Source organism: Nelumbo lutea, chromosome 7, assembly GCF_056320005.1.
Source record: "Nelumbo lutea isolate HS-2025 chromosome 7, American lotus-T2T, whole genome shotgun sequence".
NCBI classification, from domain to species: domain Eukaryota; kingdom Viridiplantae; phylum Streptophyta; class Magnoliopsida; order Proteales; family Nelumbonaceae; genus Nelumbo; species Nelumbo lutea.
Genome location: NC_142690.1, coordinates 61,097,089 through 61,120,273, shown reverse-complemented (window position 1 = coordinate 61,120,273; position 23,185 = coordinate 61,097,089). Strand labels below are relative to the sequence as shown.

Below are 23,185 nucleotides of genomic sequence, written 5' to 3'. Positions count from 1 at the left end.
TCTATCATTACATACAGAGGTGTGTGAAGCTGTAAATTCGATCGTTTGACTTGATAGAAAGGAATGAACGTCGGTCCGTCGCTGACTGGCTGTAATGGATACTCGGACGTACGACTCCGTCAAAACATCCAACCTTTTAATTCGAACGGTTGATCGAACTATGTGGTCGGCCTCCGCAGTTAGTTGTAGGCCGGTCAAGTTGGGGTTCTTCCTCCGACACTTGCGGACTCTGGACATCCTTCCTTCTACTTGTATGCAGTCCAATTGTTATTGTATTAATGGGGAAACGTGGGGACGTGTGAATGTGATGGCCATCTCATCTCTCCAGGAATTTGGTTTATTTTCCGGTTCTCCCGTTGTAAAAAGTCGTCAGTGTAAAAAAAGTTGATTCTTACATTGTGTGAAATTGTACATCGATAAAATGGATGTAGTATTTACACCCTAAAACTCCATTCCATCCAAACGCCAATTAGTCTTAACCTGAGTGGAGTTTTACATGCATATTCATTTTTACTCCTTCCAAACGTCAACAAAATCCAATCCGTATAAATTTTTATATCCTTCTTAATTTACACCGATTCCAAATGCAGCCTTCAGCTTTTATTTTACTTTGCTTCAAATTTTATTACAAATAAAAGTCTCTAATATCAAACAAAAAATTGCACTCACTTAATTCACACTCTAATATTTATTGAAACTACAAACAAATTAGGCCTAAATGTCATCAAATCTAATATGACACCGAATCAACTCCCCACAAGACTGTCCCCCCCACAATGTCCTACACAGTACATTCCGATCGTGTGTATTAGGAACATTTTGTGATGATGACATCATCATTCTTGATATTATCATCAGAGATGCTCCTAATTCACAGCCCGGATGTGTTACAGACATTGTGGGGGCTGATTTAAAATCATCTAATATATATGAAAATTTATGGCTGCAATTATACGAGGGTAAAGATAAAGAGTGGGTAGGAATTTAATAAATATTAATGTGGTGTTTAATGGCATCTAATTGTTGTCAAACAACAACAATAAAGATTTTTAATTATAAATAAAATCTAATTTAATTATTTAAATTTAATAAAAATTTCAAATTAGATATTAAGATAAAATACAAAAACCTGACAATCATAAAAACCTCCCCTATACCTTCACTTTAACTAAAACCTCCCCTAGATATTTAAATAATTCGACAAAAAACCTCCCTTTTGTCCATGACCATGACATAAAACCTCAAATCGATTAATAATTTTTCTCAAATACCTATTTTACCCTTTTACAAATTTATTTGCCCCTATTTTTACGGAAATAATACCCTTCTTGGTATGTTACGCTCTTTCCTCTTGTGTTGACTTCTTTACCCCTAAGCTCCACCGTCTAAATTACTAATGTCTTACATTTTGTTTGTGTTTTTTACATGAACCTTGATCAAAACTATGTAAACAAAAGCCAAGAGGAGAGTTGTTACTGACAACGGGGATGGTGGAGAAGACATGACCATCCCTGCACAACACCAAACCCATTATTCATCTCTCTCTATTCTTCTCCTTCCTCGTCACCGTCCCTATACAGCACTGAATCACCCCCCCCCCCCCCCCCCATACACCCTGAATCTCCACCGCCAATACAACACCACCGTCACAATCACAGTTGGAATACTATTGGATTAATTTCATGTTCTCGGGGTAAAAAGAGAGAGCTGGATTAATTTCATGTTTTCGTTGGAATACAGCACCAAACCGCCCCCACATAGTGGTGGTTCCAATGGCGGTTCACAGCTTGGTGTTGTGCAGGGACGGTGAGGAGAAAGAAGAAAAAAGAGATCAAAACTAAAACTTAGCTAGCTTCTTGGTACCCATCAAAACTAAAACCTTCTTGAGGAATCCCTCTTCAAGTTCAATGAGGCATCTTCAAACATGATTACCATGAAACAATTCATGATGAAAAGAGATCGGTTTTTTCTTACAATTGCAAGTGGGGAAAAAACTATTTTTGATAAGATCTATTAGCAAAAATAGATTTCTAGAAACAACCAAATCAGCAGAGCTGCAGAGGAAACAAAATCATGTTAGAACCAGCCTTCCTCCTCCCAAGAGTTCATTATAATATCCAAATCATCAGTTAAAACAGAGAGATACTTGAAAAGAATGATGCCAATCAATAATGAAATATACGATGAAGAAATATGAATTTTCTTTTCATGAAACCCACCCATTAGTAGGCAAAGAAAATTTGAGTTGTTAATACTCAAGAAAGCAATAAATCTGGAAAAATAAAGAAAAATTAAAACAAAAAAAAAAAAAGAGAAACAAGGGTTTCTTCTTTCGGGTTCATTGAGTACTCATAGGTGAAGGCAACAGACAATGACCCTGTCTTCAAGCAAGAACATTTAGAAACACAAAGAGGAAAAACCGCCGAATGAAGAGAATCTCTCATTGAAATACTGGTCCTCTATGCACATGCACATACTCCTTTGCCCCAACACCCAAATCCTTAGTATTTGCTTCTACGAAGGGATCAAAGGTAATAGAAATCTGGATGTCGAGTTCAGAGTCTTCAGACATGAACCTTGGTAGTTGAAAGTGGAGGACTACAAACGGAGTTTCTTTTATGTTCTAATCACAAATACTAAGAGCTTATCTGAATTAGGGTTTTGAAGTTGAAGAAGAAAGAGGTTGACTGGAGAGGAAAAGGGGATAACATGCCAACAGGGGTGTTTTGATAGAAATATATGCAAATAAATTTGTAAAATGGTAAAATAGGTATTTGGGAAAAGTGATTAATCAATTTAATGTTTTCGTCATGATCATTGACAGAAGGGAGGTTTTTGTCAAATTATTTAAAAATTTAAGGGAGGTTTTTGCTAAAGTGAAACTATAGGACAAGTTTTTGTATTTTACCCTAGATATTATTACAAGATCATAAATATTGAATCTCAAACAAAATGATATTATCACAGAAAAATTTAAAAAGAAATGAGGATACACAAGTGTCGGAACTTAATACAGGATCATTCCATGTTTTGACCATTTATTAACAGAAACTGAGAGTTGAGGGTCTGATTAAAACGTGACGTGATGGTTCCTTTTTTTATTCACAATCATGGATTAGTTATCCATAACTAATTGAATATCTCATTCTTATGTTTAATAGTCCACTGTAATCTGCATTCATCATTATAAAAATACAATATCACAAGGTGGATTAAGCCACCCAACATTGATCTTTCGAATCTCATCTCAGAGATTTTTTAATTATACATATGAACCCAGATTCCTTCGGAAGATCTACATCTATTTACCACAGCTTAGGTATGCATTAATTAGCACTCAGAAACTCCCATTAGGTAAATATCCTCGAATTTCTTTTGTTATCTATATGCATCACTCACTATAACGTTAACTAAATGGAATATGAATGGAGCCATGTCAAATTCTCAGAATTGAGAGCTGTGGAAGAAGCATTGCTGATTTACAGCATAAAGAGGGATCATCAAAACAAAGGTTGAGTGAGAGCAAAAACCAGAGACTGAAAGTGAAGAAAAAACTGACCGAAAATCGATTCTGTAACCTGTTCTAAACTGGGAGTTTTCATCTATTGCTTCTGCGGAGTCCTAGTCGTCTTCTTTTCTGAGGAGTTGGCTATGTGAAGGAGGAGATCTGACACTTGCCGGGATGATGGTCTTTCTGCTGGGGCAGTTCTCGTGCACTGCAAAGCAATATCAAGCACTTGGAATACGGCACATTCTTCATCTGGTAAGAGTGGTTTCAGTGAAGGGTCTATTAACTCCTCTCGTTCAGCTCCTGGCATTTCAATGCGTGACTCCACCCACCTCACCATGTCCATATCTGCTCCAAAAGTTCCACCAGTGGGCGTGCACCCACTCACCAGCTCCATCAACACGATACCCATGCTGTACACATCACTCTTCTCCGTCGCCTTCATCGAGTATGCATACTCTGAAACAGAGGAAATCAAATCATTATCACACAACTGTTTGATATATGTAACTAACAGTAAACAGAACTATTTTTCCCACTGATATTCGTACCTGGAGCAATGTAACCGTAAGACCCTGCAAACAAAGAACTTGACTCAGTGCACTCCGAGTCATGGTTCTCAATGAGCAGCTTTGCCAGGCCGAAATCCCCAAGGTGTGCTTCCATGTCTGCATCCAGAAGTACATTGCTTGATTTGATGTCCCTGTGAATGATCACTGGTACACAGTCGTGGTGAAGATATTCCACTCCATGTGCCAACCCAACTGCAATCCTGAGCCGCATCTCCCAATCAAGGTTTTTCTTCTTCTTGCTATTCGCAAAAGGATTATGCAACCAATCCCATAAACTTCCATTCTCCATGTACTCGTATATCAACAGATTCGACCCTGCGACTTTGTTACTACAGCATCCTAACAACTTGACCAGATGTCTATGCCTTATCCTTCCCAGTGTCCGAATCTCCCTTGTGAAGCTCCTATCCAAAAGGACATCATCCTTGCTCAGTATCTTCTTTACTGCAACTGTCTCTCCACTTGGTAACTCTGCCTTGTAAATCGTCCCAGACCCACCTGTTCCAATCATGTACTCATCGCTTAGGCTGCCGGTGGCTTTCATGATGTTACTCCATTTGAATTCTCGCCTCATGGCACCATGTCGGAATAGTAGTCTCCGCTGCATGAAAGAGCTCGAGGAGTATACACAGTTCACTTCCCGGTCTCTTCTGAAGGATTGGTGCTTATGTTTGATCAAGAGTGAAACTCCAAGTACCATCACAATAATGGCGACAATAGCTGAAACAGCTATTATTGCCACCACTGACGATGCATTAAGCCCAGAGTGGCTACGGTGTGACTGTAGCAAGTTGCTGCAGGAACTGAGAGGATCCCCACACAGGCCAAGGTTCCCTGCAAAGGCCTCAGCTGGCCAATGTGAGAATTGCTCGTCCAATTGGCCTTGAAGATTATTGTAGGACAGATCAAGCATGCCCAGGCTGCTCATCTCCCCAACTTGGGGAGGGACTTCACCAACAAGGTTATTGTGAGACAGGTTAAGGATTTCAAGTTTTGATAATGTGCCAATGGAAGGTGGGATTTCACCAGTAAGATTGTTGTGGCTGAGGTCCAAAACAATCTGTAGATTCTGGAGCTGTCCAAGCTCTATCGGAATTTGTCCATCAAAGCTGTTCCTTGAGAGCCGGAGCTCATAAAGCTTGCTCAACTTGCTGAGGTCTGAGGGGATTGGTCCAGAAAACCTGTTGTGGTCGAGAGTAAGGACATTGAGGGACTCAAGATTTCCAATTTCAGGAGGTATAGTCCCATTCAAGGAATTGACGTCAAGGGAAAGAACCAGGAGATTGGAACAGTTGAACAGTTGATCAGGAAGAGGGCCAACAAGTAAATTGGAAGAAAGCTTGAGCTCACCCAACAGAGGCAAGCTTCCTTGCCACGTTGGGATTGGCCCAGAAAGAAGGTTGTTGTTTAGATCAATATGGGAGAGTTTCTTGCAAAATGAGAGTTCCATGGGTATGGGCCCGGTGAGTGAATTGCCAGAGAGGTCTAGGAGTGAGAGCTCAGTGATGTTTCCTAATGTCCAAGGGATGTTTCCTGAAAATCTGTTGTTCCCCAGTCTTAATCTATCAAGGGAACGTGAATTCCCCAACTGGGGAGGAATTTCAGAGTCAAATGAGTTGTTAGTGAGATCAAAAGAAAGAAGAGAATTCGAGCTACACAAGGGAACGATTGTGCCATTCAATCTGTTGTTAGAGAGGTTCACTCTAGTCAGGTTGGCGATATTTGCTAGTTCCTCAGGAAGATTACCTTGGAGGGAATTGTTGTAAAGCATGAACAGTTTCAGTGATTCAAGGAACCCGAAAGTTGCAGGGATGCTACCAGAGAGACGATTATCTGCCAAATCCAGGGTATCAAGTTGCTTGCAGTTACCTAAGCTGGCGGGAATTTCACCGGATAGATCATTTTGTCTGAGATGAAGCAGATTCAACTCCTTTAGCCTTCCGATAGTAATGGGAATGCTTCCGGAGAACTGATTTCCGTAAAGATCGAGCATCTGCAATCTCGAACAGTTGGTGATCTCTGTAGGAATCTCCCCCGACAGCCGATTTTCATAGAGATAGAGAGTTCCAAGCTGCCCCAGCTTCCCAATCTCCTGTGGCAGACCTCCATGTAAGTTGTTGTGGTACAGAGCTAATGTTCGAAGATTGCTGAGGTTTCCAATTGATGGAGGAATCGTCCCAACCAGGCTGTTGTTGTGGAGATAGAGATCAGTTAGATCAAGGAGGTCGAACAATTCAATGGGTATCGGTCCTTCGAACCGATTGTCAGCTAAATCCAACTGTGTCAGTGACCGGCATTCCCGTAAACTTGCTGGGATTTTCCCAACCAACGCATTATCAGATAAAATTATTTGGTCCAAACTGGTGGTGTTTGAGAAGAGATTGCTTGACAGAGTACCAGAGAGCTTGTTGTTTGACAACACCATGTCCAGCAGCTTGTCCAATTTACCCAGTTCTTCTGGGATTTCTCCCGTCAACCTGTTATAGGACAAGTCGAGATTCTTAAGACCACTCAACTGTGCCAGAGACTTTGGAATTTGGCCCTCAAGCTGATTCCCCATGAAATTGATATAAAGGAGTTGACTCAACTCACCCAGCTGGCTCGGAATCTCTCCTGACAAAGTATTATTGGCAAGGTTTAGAGTTTGGAGATTGCTAAGACGACCCAATTCAGGTGGAATCGGTCCAGTGAGATTGTTGAGAGCCACGGTGAATGTAACAAGGCTCGTGCAGTTGCCCAGCTCCGGTGGAAGAGGACCTTCTAGATAATTTTCTTGGATATTAAGTGTCTGAACATGGCCAAGTTGACCGAGTTCTGGAGGAATCCGGCCGTTGAGATTACAGGTGCCTAAGCCAAGGAATACCAAGTTGGAAAGGTTTCCAAAGGAACTTGGGATAGAACCGGTAAGATCATTGTTACCGATTCGTAGGAATTGTAGACCGGTGAGCGAGCCGAGTTGGGTGGGAATCGGCCCAGAGAGTTGGTTAGAGAAGAGAAGCAGAGACACAAGTGAAGAGAGGTTAGATAGCTGAGGTGGGATGGGGCCCGTGAGACGGTTAGAGGACAGATCAAGGTGGAGCAGGTTGTGCAGGAGACCGAGTGAAGGTGATATCGACCCGGCAAGTGACGAGTCGGATAAGTTGAGACCCGTCACGTCATACGAGCCATCAACGGTGTCCGATCCGCAGGAAACTCCTCTCCAAGTGCAGAACTCGGGGTTGTCTTCAGACCAATCGTCCAAAACGTTTAATGGGTCCTCAATGAAGGATTTCTTCACCTCCAGAAGAACTCTTAGAGTCGTCGACAAGTCTGATGAGTCGACATCGTCGTCCTTGCACGAAACGAACACAGATGGGAAACCCAACAACAGAACCAGAAAAATATGAGATAAAACGGAGTTTCTCGTCGCCATTTCCGCCGAAACTGAAGCCTCTATCTAACGTCTCTGTTCGAATGAGGAGGTTGAGAGAAAAGCTTGAGAGATGAAGCACGGCTTCTTAAAAACAGTTAAGCCCGCTGCTGCCATATTAGTGGCTCTCACTCTCTCGATCTCAGCATATGATCAGCTCATCACTGATTTCTGCTAGCGATGGTTTATGAATGTATTGAATTTCTCCGGCGGGTGACGACAGACTTTGCCTCGTGTAGCTGAAGAACTCTGCCTCGTTTGGCGTAAAACGCGTAATTTGGATTTGGGCAGTCAACCTCGTGGTCGTGGGCGAGTGCATGAAGCTTCTGTTCTTGAAACTTGATCGGTGCCTGCAGAGGCTTTAAATGGGTTATTAGAATAAGAGATAGGTGTTGGAGAGTTGGCAAGGGACTGTCAGTGTGATGCAACAAATGCCACTAATGTCAGCTTCTCGAAACCAGAGAGAGAGAGAGGGGGGGGGGGGGTTGTTGTTTACAGCTCTCCTCGTGATCGTGATGGGAATGGAACAAAAACCTGGAAAAGAACAGAGAGGAAGAGAGGTTTTGAAACTTTGAATGCGTGTGGTTGAAACTTGAAAGATCAAACAAGGCGAAATAATTGTGGGTCTACTCTTTTTAGTGACTTAGTTCGGGGGGATGATATGGTAGCAGAAAGAGAGCTGTTGAATGCCTATTTCACTCTAGTTTATTATTAAATTAGTGATTTTAAAAGCTTACAAAGTCAATAGGGTCCCCATTCAAATGTGTCATCCCAACGTATAAAACAAAATCTCCAACTTATATTCTCTATTCTCCTTCACGGTTTCTTGTTTTCTTTATTTATCAGAACTAACACGCTTTGATTCTTATTGGGTTGAGCAACCAAACCTTAGTGTCCTCTTGCTCCCTTTGTCACTGACTTTTTAATCCTCTACTCCTAAACATTATTCCTCTTCTTCATAGTTTACACACGAAATACATATTGTACAAGTCATTCTATGGTTTTATATTCATATATATGCTTGTGTTTTCTGAAAGAAAGTTGAAACAAAAGAAAACCAAGTCTATTTGCCTAAGTATATGGATAAGGACATGGGTTTATGATAATATGATATTGTTAAGGAATATTAGGCTCTATTCTCCATGCTTTACCAATTTACAAATCAAGCATATCTATAGCTTCGGATCTACACCGTTCATCGGAAACCCAGAAAGGAATCTAAGAAATTTGATACAATTGTATACATTCATGCAGCTGTCTTCAATAATAGAAAAAAAAAAAACCATTATTGTTCACAGTTTTGGGTGATAAAAAAAAGGAAATTGGTAGAGAAATGGGAAACCATTCTGAACAAATGACCATGTTGGATGGCTATAATTGAATAATTTTAAAATGAAGTTTGACCTACTCGGTGGATTATCTCTGACTGTGATCATAATTAATTTGGGTATGTGGCGTTGGTAGGAGAGAGGAGAGCATCTCTTCCTACCCTTATGCACAGATAAACATATAATCCTTTTATCTAATGATCAGGAAGCCTTTGGGGATGATGGGTCCTGTTCTTTTGGGTCTATTTGGTAAACCACCCCTCAATCCTTTCCCAACTAAAAAAAAAAAAAGGTGAAGTTATTTCTTTTCTTGCAGTACATTCATCCTGAAAAGATGGGTTAATTAAACCCAATTGGACCTTTTTATTCTCCAAAACCATTGATCCGCTTGTCCATTTATAACATGATTACATTAATTAATTAATTTTTCCAATTTATTAATTAATAACATAGCTATTAGCTAGAACTAGGTAGTCTCAGACTCTCAAGCAAGCGACTGATTTGATGTATATATGTAAAGTGTGTCAGTATTTGTGTACCGTCATGTGAACTCGATATTGTTTCTTGCTGAGAAATTCTCCTTTATTTGTCTTATTACTTAATTTGATTTAACTTTGATTTATCACCTACAACTAAAAGAGTTAAATCCCATTGCCAGCCCCATCTTGTCTTTATTCCTCTCCTTCTCCCATATTTGTCTCATCCCCATTCTTGTTTTCTGTACCAGGAAATGGGCCTACAGTCCAATATTGTTCCTCTCTGATCATGGGCTGAAAGAAAAAAAAAGTGGGAATAGAGCTGGCAATAGAAAAAAATAACCAACGTTTCATTTCTCTCTCTCTCTCCTTGCTTAAGAATCCTGTAAATTCATACTTGTTTGGAAATGAACTGTTTAGAACATATACCAGAAATGAAGTATGGACATAAGCTAGAGTTAGTCCACCCATTGGGTTGTATAGATAGAGATATAAAGTTGGCCATGACTCCATGTATATGTATTGATTCTCGTGAAGAGATGAGATACAACAGTCAACAGTCAACCCAACCCTATTCATCAACTTGTCTCTTCCTCTTGTGAATGGAAGAAAGAAACTTCATCCACACGAGACCTTAGCTCAATCAATTGCAGGTTATTTAACAACTTCTTTCTCAAAAGATGCAAAATCTTTCCAAACATTAATTCTTACAGTTCAGTTTGGAAGGAGCATAAATACAAATATCTACAATACAAATATATACAAAATAATATAAATACTCTACAAATTTGTATTTATACTCTTTTCAAACTGAGCCTATGATTAACTTTATAATAGTCCACCACATCGGCCTCCAATGGGAGCCAATCATCCTCTTAGGAAAACCCTGTTTGTCTTTTGGCTTGTGTCGACAAATCAGAAAATGGATCAGTTTCTTTGTTTCTAATAGGGTCTACCCAATTCAAATATAATACATTAATTAATATCTGAATTCAAATAGAATCTTATCTCCATTGGATTTAGATGGGAACCAAATGAGATTCAGATAGTTTATATCATTAAATTAATCAAAATGTTATATTTTATTAATTATAAATGACTTTGATATTATATATAACATAAGAAAAATAACTGATGTGGTGCAATCCGGTAGTTCCCTCATGACTTACACTCCAATTTGGATGTTTCTTGATCAGGGTCGAGCAGTGCTAGGCTGAGTTGAAAGGTGGCCGAGTTGATATGTACTACAAGAAGAAGAGAATTAGAGTGCCCGGGTGTCTTTACCCGGGGAGGGCACTCTGATGCTTAAGTCAGAGAGTGTTTGAGAGAGCTTGAGAGTGTGATTATGTGTACCTTTCCAGGTAGAGGTGAGTGCCTTTTATAGGCACCCATGGTCAGAGCCCTCTTGTTTCTGCTTTGTTAGGCGCGTTAATGTGCTGGTTGCGAGATCTCCGCGGAGGTTACAATTTACCCGAATAATTCAGAGGTGTGTCATACAGTAGGCCGTTCTAACAGTCGAGATATCGGCGCTCTTGGTAGTGTACTGTTGGGAATGATTAGTGGGTCCTTCCTCGTAGATCGTCTTGAATTCCTACAGCTTGGCTGGCTCCTAGGACAGGTCGCTGTAATCTTACAAGGTTTACTAGTTTGGCCTTGCCAAGGTGGAGGTCGACTTAGGCGAGGTGCTCCAAGCTAACTTGCCGAGCTGTTTGCTTAGTCAATGCCGAGGTATCATCCGAAGGCTACGTGTCAGTAATTGGGAGGACGAAATTATCCCTCATCAATAACAAATAAAAGCTAGAGAGGTTTCATGAATTAACAATTCTTTAAAAATCATTCAACATTCAAACCAACTTTAATTACCAATATTTACATATTAAATTTCATTTAGATGTAAACATATATGTTTTAATCCTACAAGATAAGATGCAAGGTTTTTAAAATCGACTCGGAGAATGAATCGGTCAGGGATCTAGTTCCTGGGTTGAACGGTCCAACCCTTCGAACCAAACAGTCGGCCTGTTTTGACAAAAAAAATTATAAAATGGTTCAAACAGTTCAACTGTTCGAGTAAATGGTTTACTGACCAAATCAACGTTTTTTAACCAAAATCTGGTTTTGGCAAAAAATGGAACCGGTGACCTACCAGTTCTTGGTTTTTTTTGTTCGACCATCTAGTCTAATCCAGTTTTGAAAACCATGATAAGATGCATCAAATCATGTTGGAGTGGATCCATATTTTTGTTTAGGTTCTCATTAATTGTGGTGAAAATTTTATTTGCACCGATGCAATTAAATGCATGAGAATGCAAATGGGCGAAGTGTATATTCTGTTTTACTTTTGCTTTAAATTTGACCTTGTCTTCTTTGTTTCCTTGTTTGTGACAAATAAAATGATACTAGTTCCCACTTTATATTATATGAAAAAGAAAGGAGAGGAACTGATAAAAAAATAAAGAAAGGAGAGGAGGAAGATTATTCATTTTGTTTCTTACTTAAGGCAAGTAGGAAGGTGGTGCAAAATTTTGTCATCAGTTTTTCAATTGCAAAATTTGCACAATCAATAAATGCAAATAAGATTTAAAATAAATACAAAATGTGTATTAAATAAGGGGTTATTTGGCCCTCCAGCAATGTCACACCCATGTGGCAAGTTTGAATCATTTTATGACACCTTGGCATCACATGTAGCTAGACCTTGAGCTCTACCAATGGGAGACTTATAGACCATTTGATGATAGTCTGGAGCATGGCATAAGCCGATAAATCAGGTGACTGACTTGTCTCCCCGACCTAAGCAACTAATGACTTGTATAACTAGCTGCCCCTCTGGGGTACTGACCTACGTGACATGTTCAACCTTGTCCACCCACCTTACCTATCGGTTCTGAAGCACACAATGGCATGTCACCTACCTGGCAGTGATGAGCCTATTCCATCCACTTCACGAGGAACCAGATGAGGATCATCACAATATTGATAGATGTGCCCCAAATATAACATATTGATAAATTTTATCCTTCCCAGATATCTCAGACATGCCACTTGGACCCAATGCCTATATAAAGGGACCTTCATGCCTTCACATGATATGCACGAACTAGTACATTACTAGCTCTCTCTCTTTCTTTCTCTCTTGCTCTCTTTCTCTCTTTTCCTCTCAAATTCTCTGCTCTCATACTCATCAGTTTGGTTAACTTAAGCATCAAAGTGCTCAACCCGGATCCAAACCCCTAAGTACTCTGAGATTGGTTTGCTGACCTCATCATCCTTGCATTTGAGCTTTCTTCCTAGAGAGCTCCTCTCAAATTCTCTGCTCTCATACTCACCAGTTTGGTTAACTTAAGTATCAAAGTGCTCAACCCGGATCCAAACCCTTAAGTACTCTGAGATCGGTTTGCTGACCTCATCATCCTCGTATTTGAGCTTTCTTCCTAGAGAGCCGCAGTGGGATCGAGCACCATCAATCATCATCATAAACAAACAGCTGCAAAGTGAACCAGATGCAAAATTTGTATTCATTTTAGACTTTGTTGCAAATTAACAGAGCCTTAATTACAAATAGATGGGATTTGAATTGAATGACCTTACATTGGATTTGAATTCAAATTCACATCATTAAACAGATACCATTTGGATCTATGAGAAGGGGCATGTAGATTTTTCATTCTTTTGACTACAGAATAATATTATTATATTAAACAACAATATAAACAGGGCCCCTGGACCAATACATCACTCACTAGCTGGAAAATAATGAAAGTAAAAACCGATGGCACAAAACCAATGCATTCACCATTAGTACAATCCTGAGCTAGCCAAAATCAGGGGTTGTGCGGTTGTCTCTGCTAATATGAGATCATAGACTGAATTTCCTTTCGTATATCTTCGACTCCATTAACAAAGCTTAGATGATGATAATGAGGTGGCAATTGGACAGGTTTGGGTGGATTGGGGTTGAGTTGAGTTGTAATACAATCCATTTAATCTGTTAACTCATTAACGACCCATGATGATAATATTTTTAGCTAAGAACTAAATTTTCTTAGGCTGAATTTGGAAGAAGTACAGATGCAAATATGTAGAATGCAAAATCTTGTATTTTGTATGTATTTACGCTGTACATATTTGCATTTATACTCATTCCAAACTGCTTTAGTGTTTCTTGGATTTTCCAGTGATCAGCTCGATACAAATATACACTCACACTTAACATAGATAAATGTTACATTGAAACGTTTCTCCAAAAATAAAAGCATAAAGTATGAAGATGTTTCAGATGAGCGGCTCCGAGGTTCGTAAGGACCAATTTTTTAAGAGGAAATCCCTAACTCATTTTCTGAATATAATTAATGCATTTTCACTAATTTTAGCAATATAGAAATCAATTCTTGTTTGGATCTATTTTTGTTTTTGGAAGTGGATTCGGAATTCCAATTCCTATAGAATAACATCAGCAGTAGGTAGGTAAGATACATACAAAATGGACACCATTAAGATTTAAGGTTATATATACATGACTTAATTTTTTTTTTCTCAAAATCAACCTACCTCTTCCAAATTCCAATAGACAGTTTCCGATATTTGAAACCGAAGACCAAAACAGCTCAATTTCTGCATTGTGACTGAAATTCACTGTCGGCAATAACTCCCAAATCAGATCCTTATTTTCTGATTGCAGATATAAACGCGGTTCATATATCACAACATCAAAGATCTAATATTTTATATGTTCAGCATGGAACAATGCAGCTGGAGTAGCTCAGATGGTTAGAGCGTGTGGCTGTGAACCACAAGGTCGAAGGTTTAAGCCCTTCCTATAGCGTTTTCAATTTATATTTTAAACTAAAAGTATTTAGTTCATATGGTTAGAGCCGATGTGGCTGTGTGCTTCAAGTTCAACCAGTACAGTTTGTTTGATGTGCCACATGTCATGGCAGGCAGATTTGCCATGTGGGTTTTTATCATTGTCACGTAAGCACTGATTTTAAACTGATATGGGGGCTGGCTGAATCAGTTTTTTCTCCGGGTGGATGGATCACCGATTCATTGTCCCAGCCCACCCATGATCTCAAACCCAAATCCAATTTGGGTTTAAACAGGCCCCCATCATTGACTCAGCCCGGCTAGTTCGATTGATTGATCCATCACTGGACCAGGTTTTGGCTGTATTCTTTAGCTTTTAGTCACAGCCCATGGTAGGGGTGCAAGTCGGGTTGGCCCAAGCCGATGACTTCAAATTGGGTTCAGGTTGGCCCAATTGCTTCACTTCTTTTTTGCTAAAATCTTCTTATTTCTCAAATTTAAGATGAGTGGATTAAATAAATAATCATTTTGAAGTGAAAAATAAATAATTATTTTTGGGTTGAAATTGGTTTGGGGTTCTAATCTACCTCTATGTAGTGAGATATGGATTTAATTAAACAAATAATTAATTTGAAGTAAAACAAAAAAAAAAAATTAATGGATTAAGTTTATAACATTATTACATGCACAAACTTAAAATTGTTGACACATATGCATATGTTTAGATGGGTTGATTAATAACGGGCTAATCCAATCCAACCTAATCAAATTATGAAAATCGAATTACTTCGGTTGAGTTGAGTTTATACGATCTCAACCCTAAAGTTGGGTTGGGTTAGATCAGGATTGGACTCATGGAGTGGAGAGTTAGGTTGGGTCAAGTGAGGGTTTATGAAATGGCTGTAAATCGGGTTGCCTGGCTTGAAGAATTTTAATTACATTGGGCTCGGGTTAAGATTTGGGCCCATTGAAAATTTAATAAATTTCCAACCCAACCCAAAATTGTACACGTAGATGTACTCAAAATTGTTGGTTTAATAACAAGTAAAGTCTGAATGCTACCTCTACAAGTTAAAAGCTCAAATGAAGAGTTGCAAACAGTATCCAAATTTTCCGGTTTAGAATTCAAATTTCATTCCATTAAGGGTGATTGGATTGAATATGAATCAATACCTATCAAATACGGTATAATCTAATTCAATATATATACACACACATATATATATATATATAATTAGTAAAGTTATTTTGAATGTTGTGTTTTTACTAAAGCCATTTGTGGTTCATTTAACAATAATATGTAATAATTTATTTATTTCTTAATTTAATTTATTTATATTTTTTAATATCTTATTATAATTGCCAACTAATGGTGTCTTAGTTGATATGATCTCTGACTTGTTGTAGCATAGACTTGGAATCAAACCCACTGCCACCAGGGTTGAGGGATGGATTTAGGGATGCAAACGGATCAGATAGGATTCAAATCAAGGTATATTCGAATCCGATCCGACATTTTCATGTTGGATCTGGTCCGACCCAATCCAACTTATTTTTTTATGAAAATTAATAAATTATTAAAAGAGAATTAAAATATACTAATTTAAATAAAGTAAAAACAAAAAATACAAGTATTTTTAATTATTTTTATCATATATATACATGTTTTTTATAAAAAATAAATAATATAACAAATTTATAAAAATATATTTATAAACAAATAAATAACATATATATATATATATATATTATGTATATTTATATTTATAAATATATAATATATATCAAATTGAATCTTCTCGATTTTCTAATAAGATCCTATTATCCGATCCAATGATCCGAATAGAAATTATCCAAATTTGACTAAATAAATTAGATTAGATTTGAATTCAACTACAAATGAGTCAAATTTGAATCTAGATTCAATCCAATTTTTACTTGATTCGGTTGTTCTCTTACCCTTATTCTTAGCAAAATTATCACACACCATGTCACCATATCATTTAACAATTATTATAATCCTATTCATGTTGGATGGTAATACTATGCCTCTTTGTTTTTGAAAATTTTTGAAAAAAAAAATCAAAGTCCAAAGTGTAAATCCTACAAATAACTATTAATAACTATTAAGTATAAAATTTTATTACTCACTTGTCTAGAAAAGCTAATCAAGCAGCTGATTAATTAGAATGCAAGGTTTTTAGAGTCAAAATGTTTGATATGCATAATTAACTCCTCCCTCTTTGGTCATTAAGAGATGAGAATTTAATCTTGGAAAAAAATGCCTTTATGCTTTGGGTTTTGTGGAAATGCATAAATAAAAAAAACTCTCTAATATTTCAGTTCCTCTCTATTTCGCCATTAAGAGGGCTCTTGATCATTTAAATGACTTCTGGAGTAGTAATCATTCTAAGCAAGTTGATAAATCTATCAAATCATGGAAGCAAGTTATTTGAAAGAGCCCCAAGATCAGACCCATTACAATTAATTTCGACGTCTCCTGTGTCGATGGAAGTTGTTCTATTGCAAGCATTGCCAGAGACTTCTCCGGAAATGTTCTTGACATTAAAGGTTATAAATTGGGCTGCACCACCATCAACGTTGCTAAGGCCTGGGCTGCTTGGGAAGCACATAATCTTGTTCTTAACTTCAAAGACACTACCATCATCATCGAAGGCGACTTGAAGCCAGTCATTTCTTGTCTTCAGCAGTCCACTTCCCCCCCTCCCCCCCCCCCCTCGTGGTGTTTAAGGAGCATAATTTCTAGCTATAAGGAGCTCGTGGATGTTTTCAACCTGTGGATTACTTACCACCATGTCTTCCCGATAGGCAAATCAAGCGACAGATCTTTTATCTCATTTAATGCTAGAGAACTCGGGGGACTCCCTCTCTCTTGACCCCTCTAATCTTCCTTCTAATTTGTCTCTCATTTCTTTTGCAGACTCATGGGGGCATGCTACCCCCCGGCTTGTGTGGCGCATTTCAGTTTCCATCAAGAGAAAAAAAAAAAAAACCCTCTTGTCAGTAAATTCCTATTGCATTCATGGGTTGGGTAGCTCGACGTGCTGGCCTGCCGGCTTGACCCATCCTAAATCAGGTTTGGGTAAATTTTTAAGCCCGTGGGTTTGGGCTCGGGCTCAGTTTTTGCAAGTAAACCCAACCCAATAATATTATATATATATTTGTTAATAATAAATAATATATATTAATAAAATTAATATTAAAAAAATATTATATATATATATATATTAAATATATAGAATAATGTATAATATATTATTAATGATATATAATTATTATATTATGAAATACCTTTCAAAATCAGGCTTTGAACTTTATATAGGGTCAGGCTCAGACTCAAGATCTAGGCCCAATGATCGGGCCGGACTTAGGTTCAAGCCTAGTGATTTTCTGTTTATAAAGAAACAAAGCCCGACCCATAAACAAGGTCTAATAACTTGATATGTGAAACATGCTATAATAAATCGGGATCCATGACTATGAAACCATGGCAACAAGTTTTATGAAAATTAATGATTTATTCCCCTCAGAAAATTTTATTAGTTTTCTATTGTTTCAAACCCTACCTATGCTATAATATCCTCCCTTAAATTGTGATAAATTCTTTCAACTATCAATGTTTCTAACTGTACAAACCCATAAAAATTTTTGAGGTGGAAGCATCAACAGAAACCCAAAATTATAATGCCGACTGCCAAAGTCATACAACCTCCTTTATTCGGTGTGGGACCAACAATACAAGACAAGCTTACACTGATTAAGTTAATATACCTACCCCGGCCATATAATTGGATAAGAGTTGGATGATGAACACATGCTGGCCCCTTTCCATAATAAAAACTTTAGAAAAGCAATTGCTGACATTTCAAACACCTTCATTTTCTACCTCTTTTTAAAGGTCAGCCTTTTTTATTCTTTTTAGGTCGGCTCTCTCTCTCTCTCTCTACTTTGATAGGCAAAGTTCTTGTGAGGTTAAGTTTGGAAGGAATGCGAATATAAATATGTAGAGTGGAAAATCTTATACTTTTATTATTTTGTACCTATACTTTTTCTAAATTAAAACTGAGACAGTTTGGAAGGAATGCAAATATAAATATATATAAAATAATATAAAATGCAAGGTTTTATATTCTATATATTTGTATTTGTATTCTTTCAAACTGAGCTTTGGAAGGAGTGCAAATATAAATATATATAAAATATAAGATTTTACACTTTATATAGTTGTGTTTTTATTCCTTCTAAATGGAGCCTTAGGCTCGGTTTGAAAAAGATATAAATACAAATCTATAGTTCAAATGTATATAAAATAATACAAAATACAAGGTTTTATATTCTACATATTTATATTTGTACTTCTTCCAAATTGAGCCTTAATCCCAATGTAAAGCAGTGGAATTAATTGTGGAATAGGACAGAAGCGTGGAGACCCAATTCAGTCCTCATAAAACGGTTTTTACACTGCTCACAACCTTTTGCAGCAATGAATCTAAAATATGTCTGTATTTATATGTTTTTATTCATGGAGGGATATTCATAATACACAGCTGCAAGTGACCGTGAGGACGGTCCTGTGAGGTCTGAATTAAATTTGAAAAGGATGCCTAAAATGCAGTTAAAGTTTGAACTTACATTCAATCAATCAAATCAATTCTTATTAACACTTCTTTGCCTAGGGAATTGTGTTTGACCTGATTTTTATTTTGTAAAAATAAATAAATAAAGATATTAACGGAATTCTGATGCTTGCTTCCATCCTTTTGGCACGAGGGATGCCATTGTTTTGTATGGGATTAAGTGGGCCATGTTCTGATTGCTAGTGAATGCAGGCCCAAGTAAGAAGCCACAATTAGGGGCCGGGGGCCGTTTGATACATAATAGCTGAAGTTGCTAAGTTGAAAGATTTCTTGTTTTGTAGTTCGACTTTATGTTAGACCGAATAATTGAATAATAAAATTTTTAAGGGTATAGTGGTCTATTCAATTTTAATTTCAGCTATTGAAGACTTATACAAGGATAAAGCAATAAACTTTTCAGTAACCGCCCCGAGTAGGGGTGCATTTCGGGCTTATATATTTTATGACTCTAATCCTAACCTAAACTTCAACCTGACCTCACTCTTCAAGTTGGTTGCATGAGAGGGTCCACCACGGTAAACATTCCATCTAATTAGATATCTCTCGTTGTTATAACTTATAATCAATGTTTTAAAACTCAGTCCAGAGATCAAACGGTTTTTACGCAAATGGATCAGACTGTGATACATCAACTATGCAAATCAGTCTTCAAATCGTGACCAAGTAATGTTTCAAACGATTCGACCGTTTGAATCAACAACGGGTAGAAAACATTGGTTACAACTTACAACACTCATATATTACAGATTACCAACAGGAATTATGATTGACTGATCAAGTTTAGGGGTGATCATTTTAGCTCGGTCTGGCCCGATTCAACCTAGAAATTGTGAGCTTGGGCCTAAGTTTTGTGTTCAGCCCAACCTATGCCCTGCCCCCTGCCCCACATCACATCAGGCGCACAAATTTCAGGGCCATGTCTAGGCCTAATACTTTATAGATCTGGTCCAGGCCCGACCCAATTCATATATTTAAATAAATATATTATATATATATTATACATAGATATTATGACACTTTTAATATACATTATATGCAATATTCTATTTTACATAAATGTATAAAATAAATTTATACGTTTATTGATGAGGATCAAAATTGACCACAAGGGTAAACATGAAAAGTTGCTGGAGAAGGGTGTTACCTCGGCTCAACATCTCATTTCAGTACCTTGTTTGCTAAGAGACTTACAACCATAAGAGACATCAAAGGCCTTGGGTGATCCTAGAGGTGTAGACTCCGACAATTAAGTCAATAACACCAATGGAAAGAAAGGTGAGATGGAGAGCTTAGTCAGATGAGGTGAGAGCTCGTGTAGAGAGCTAGAGGGCTCGTGAGGAGAGCTAGTGAGCTCTATGTGCCGAAGTGTCTGATGTGCCTTATTCATTGTAGTGTACTACCATATTCACTTGTGTCCAAATGAATGGGAAACTCACCTATTTATAGAAGAGGCTTCATCCAAAAACCGATACATCTCTCACAAGTGGTCAAAGCTCAGTCCGCTTGTCACGCCCTCAATTGACACGTTGTGTGCACGTGGTAGGCAGTGGGCCTGCATGGAGTGCAGTAGCATTGGTGTGTTGATCAGATCAGCTACGTGTTGCTTGTGCATGTTATGAGTTATTGTAAGATCAGGTCGTTAGGACCAGGTCAACTCGTAGCTCATCAATTGACAACTTTGCCCCTAGCATGCTGCCACTTGGTGGTTTCTAACTGGTGGTCGGTTTTCCCATCTCACTTATTATATATTTATCAATATAAAATATTATATATTTATAATATATTAAAGACAGGCCTGAAATCAGTCCAGCCCGGCCGAGCTTATGCTTAAGGCATGAGACCCGGGTCAGGTCGGGCCCGGGCCTTATCATAGGTGCAAACTGCAAAGCAAAGCCTGGCACGGGCCATGATCACCCCTGATTCAAGTCCGGACTCCGGAAGCAGCGATTAATCCAGAAAAATAAAAATAAAAAAAGTTAAAAGTTACACGTGTAAAGAAGTGAGAGGAGGCTGACGGTCATTCGCTCGCTCAATTTCCGTTTTCCGCATTAATTGGTTGATGCTTTCACCAGAAGAAGATATGTTTTTCCTTTTATTGATACTCGTTCATTCGTTCGGGATCTGACTCTACTACCCCCCAGTTACAGAGAGAGAGAGAGAGATGGCCAAGAGAGCTCTTCTGATCGGATGCAATTACCCAGGAACCAAGGCACAGCTGAATGGATGCATCAACGACGTGAAGAGGATGTTCCGATGCCTCGTCGATCGATACGGTTTCTCCGAAGATGACATCACTATCTTGATCGACACCGATGACTCATATACCCAGCCCACCGGCAAAAACATCCGACGTGCTTTTTCTGATCTCGTCCGATCGGCTGAGCCCGGCGACTTCCTCTTCGTCCATTACAGCGGCCATGGTACCCGTCTCCCTGCCGAGACCGGCGAGGACGATGACACCGGCTACGACGAATGCATTGTCCCCTGCGATATGAACCTCATAACCGGTACTCAATTTTCCTCGTAAATCATGTTTTCTTTCTCCTCTTTCGCCACTACTACCACTAGTAATTTACTGCTTTTCAAATTTCAATCAATCATACTAGATCTCTTTCTCTCTGTCTGTCTCTCTCGTTTGACTCTGGGTTTCCAACTCCTGATTTTAGAATTTAGTATCGATCACCTCTTACTCTTATTATCTGTGCTATCATTCTATAAGAATAAAGAATCAAAGATCTTTCATGGGTAACTTCTTAATTCTCATCTACTGGGATAGATAATGAATGTCCGGGTGTCCTGATCATAGTAGCTTGCATCATAGATACTAGAAAGGTTGAGGCTTCTGTGTGTGCGGGCGGGTGTCATGCGGATTCAATTCTGTGTGCAGATGATGACTTCAGGGAATACGTTGACAAAGTCCCGGAGGGCTGTCGTATAACAATTGTGTCGGATTCATGCCACAGCGGCGGCCTAATTGACGAGGCCAAGGAGCAGATTGGCGAGAGCACCAAGCATCAAGAGGAGGAGAGATGGGACTCAGGTTCTGGTTTTGGCTTCAGAGATTTCATATATCAGAAGGTGGAGGATGCATTTGAGTCGCGGGGAATACACATCCACCACCGCCACCGACGTCATGAAGAGGAAAGTGAAACCGAGCAAGAAGCTCAGTACACCGTGCCGGGCCACCGCATTAAGAGCAAATCTCTGCCTCTCTCCACTCTGATAGAAATGCTGAAACAGAAGACAGGTAAAGAAGACATCGATGTAGGTAAGCTGCGGCCAACGCTGTTTGACCTCTTTGGGGAGGATGCCAGCCCTAAGGTGAAGAAATTCATGAAAGTTATCATGAACAATCTCCAAGGCGGAGAGGGTGAAGGTGGAAGCGGTGGTGGGATACTGGGATTTGTTGGGAATCTGGCGCAGGAGTTCCTCAAGCAAAAACTGGAGGAAAATGATGAGGGTTACGCCGAAGCTGCAATGAAAACGGAAGTCCAAAGTAGCCATGAAGTTTACGCTGGGGCGAGCAAGCGAACACTTACTGATAGTGGCATATTGATTAGTGGCTGCCAGACTGATCAAACATCTGCGGATGCAAGCCCATCGGGCAATTCTGATGAAGCATATGGTGCTCTGAGCAATGCAATCCAGACCATTCTCAGCGAGTCAGATGGCACAATCACCAATCGGGAGCTGGTGTTGAAGGCCAGGGAGATGCTGAAGAGGCAAGGATTCACTCAGCGACCTGGGCTTTATTGCCATGACGATCATGTGGATGCTTCTTTCGTTTGCTAATCTTTCTTTTTTTTTTTGGCATGTTTTGATAGTTTGTGTGTGCGTGTGGGCTGTGGGAGAATGCTTGTATGACTTTACTATTTGTTATAAGCAATAAGTTTGAGAAGACTGGCCGTTGTGTTGTATTACATCTTGAATTTGTATTACTATGGAGGCTCTGTTACAGTGAAAATTTACTGGATGTGCAGGTCGGTTCAAGCAGGATCACAACTAGTACATCTATATGACATTTCTCTTGCTGACGATCAAATGTTGATAATTTACAAGATATAGGCCAAAATGGAATAAAAAAACAATTATCAATGAAAACGTTATCAACGCAAAAAACACCCACTTTTCTTCTTTCCCTTCTCTCTACATGGGGCTTCAGCTGGTTTTCTTGATCTGTAACTGCTTGTTGGCTGTCAAAGGATATAACATAAACATAAATTTGTGGTGCCGACCTTCCACAAAAGTTTGATAAAAGCTGTCACCCAAAAGGACAAAAAATCCTCTGTCGTCCATTCTTAATCATCAATATCCTGAACCCATGCTAGATCTGCCACATAAAAAAATTGACTTGGTTAATTAGATGTCTGTGTGACAATCTACATCCAAAACAAAACTAACACATCAGGCTGGTTTCATGGTCATAAT

General features: G+C 38.7%; 3 protein-coding genes and 1 non-coding gene across 6 annotated transcripts in view; 2 read left to right on the top strand and 2 right to left on the bottom strand.

Moving 5' to 3' along the window:
• Nucleotides 1–1,834: 1,834 nt before the first annotated feature.
• GSO1 (Leucine-rich repeat transmembrane protein kinase) lies at nucleotides 1,835–8,186 on the bottom strand. Of its 2 annotated transcripts, XM_088954615.1 has the most exons (3): nucleotides 4,060–8,116; nucleotides 3,560–3,967; nucleotides 1,835–2,054 (listed from the first exon to the last, which is right to left on the bottom strand). In XM_088954615.1, exons 1-2 carry the CDS (start codon nucleotides 7,490–7,492, stop codon nucleotides 3,603–3,605), a joined length of 3,798 nt encoding a protein of 1,265 aa, XP_088810741.1. In that variant the 5' UTR covers nucleotides 7,493–8,116; the 3' UTR covers nucleotides 1,835–2,054; nucleotides 3,560–3,602. The 2 variants fall into 2 exon arrangements, with proteins under 2 accessions (XP_088810741.1, XP_088810740.1); XM_088954614.1 differs by lacking the exon at nucleotides 1,835–2,054 and having other exon boundaries at nucleotides 3,149–3,967; nucleotides 4,060–8,186.
• Nucleotides 8,187–14,044: 5,858 nt separating this feature from the next.
• Nucleotides 14,045–14,118, top strand: TRNAH-GUG (transfer RNA histidin (anticodon GUG)). The gene has a single exon. It is a non-coding gene; the product is annotated as a tRNA-His (tRNA).
• A 6,438-nt stretch (nucleotides 14,119–20,556) lies between these two features.
• Nucleotides 20,557–22,721, top strand: MC4 (metacaspase 4). Of its 2 annotated transcripts, none has more exons than XM_088954613.1 (2): nucleotides 20,557–21,264; nucleotides 21,645–22,721. In XM_088954613.1, the coding sequence occupies exons 1-2, from the start codon at nucleotides 20,919–20,921 to the stop codon at nucleotides 22,547–22,549; spliced, it is 1,251 nt and encodes a 416-aa protein (XP_088810739.1). In that variant the 5' UTR covers nucleotides 20,557–20,918; the 3' UTR covers nucleotides 22,550–22,721. The 2 variants fall into 2 exon arrangements, with proteins under 2 accessions (XP_088810739.1, XP_088810738.1); XM_088954612.1 differs by having other exon boundaries at nucleotides 20,836–21,264; nucleotides 21,534–22,721.
• The window catches only part of EMB1135 (RING/FYVE/PHD zinc finger superfamily protein), a 109,076-nt gene continuing 108,442 nt past the window's right edge, over nucleotides 22,552–23,185 (bottom strand). Inside the window, exon 32 of the mRNA XM_088954611.1 lies at nucleotides 22,552–23,087. Coding sequence (XP_088810737.1) covers nucleotides 23,056–23,087 — 32 coding nt within the window. The 3' untranslated portion in view covers nucleotides 22,552–23,055. The remainder of the gene's footprint in view (nucleotides 23,088–23,185) is intronic.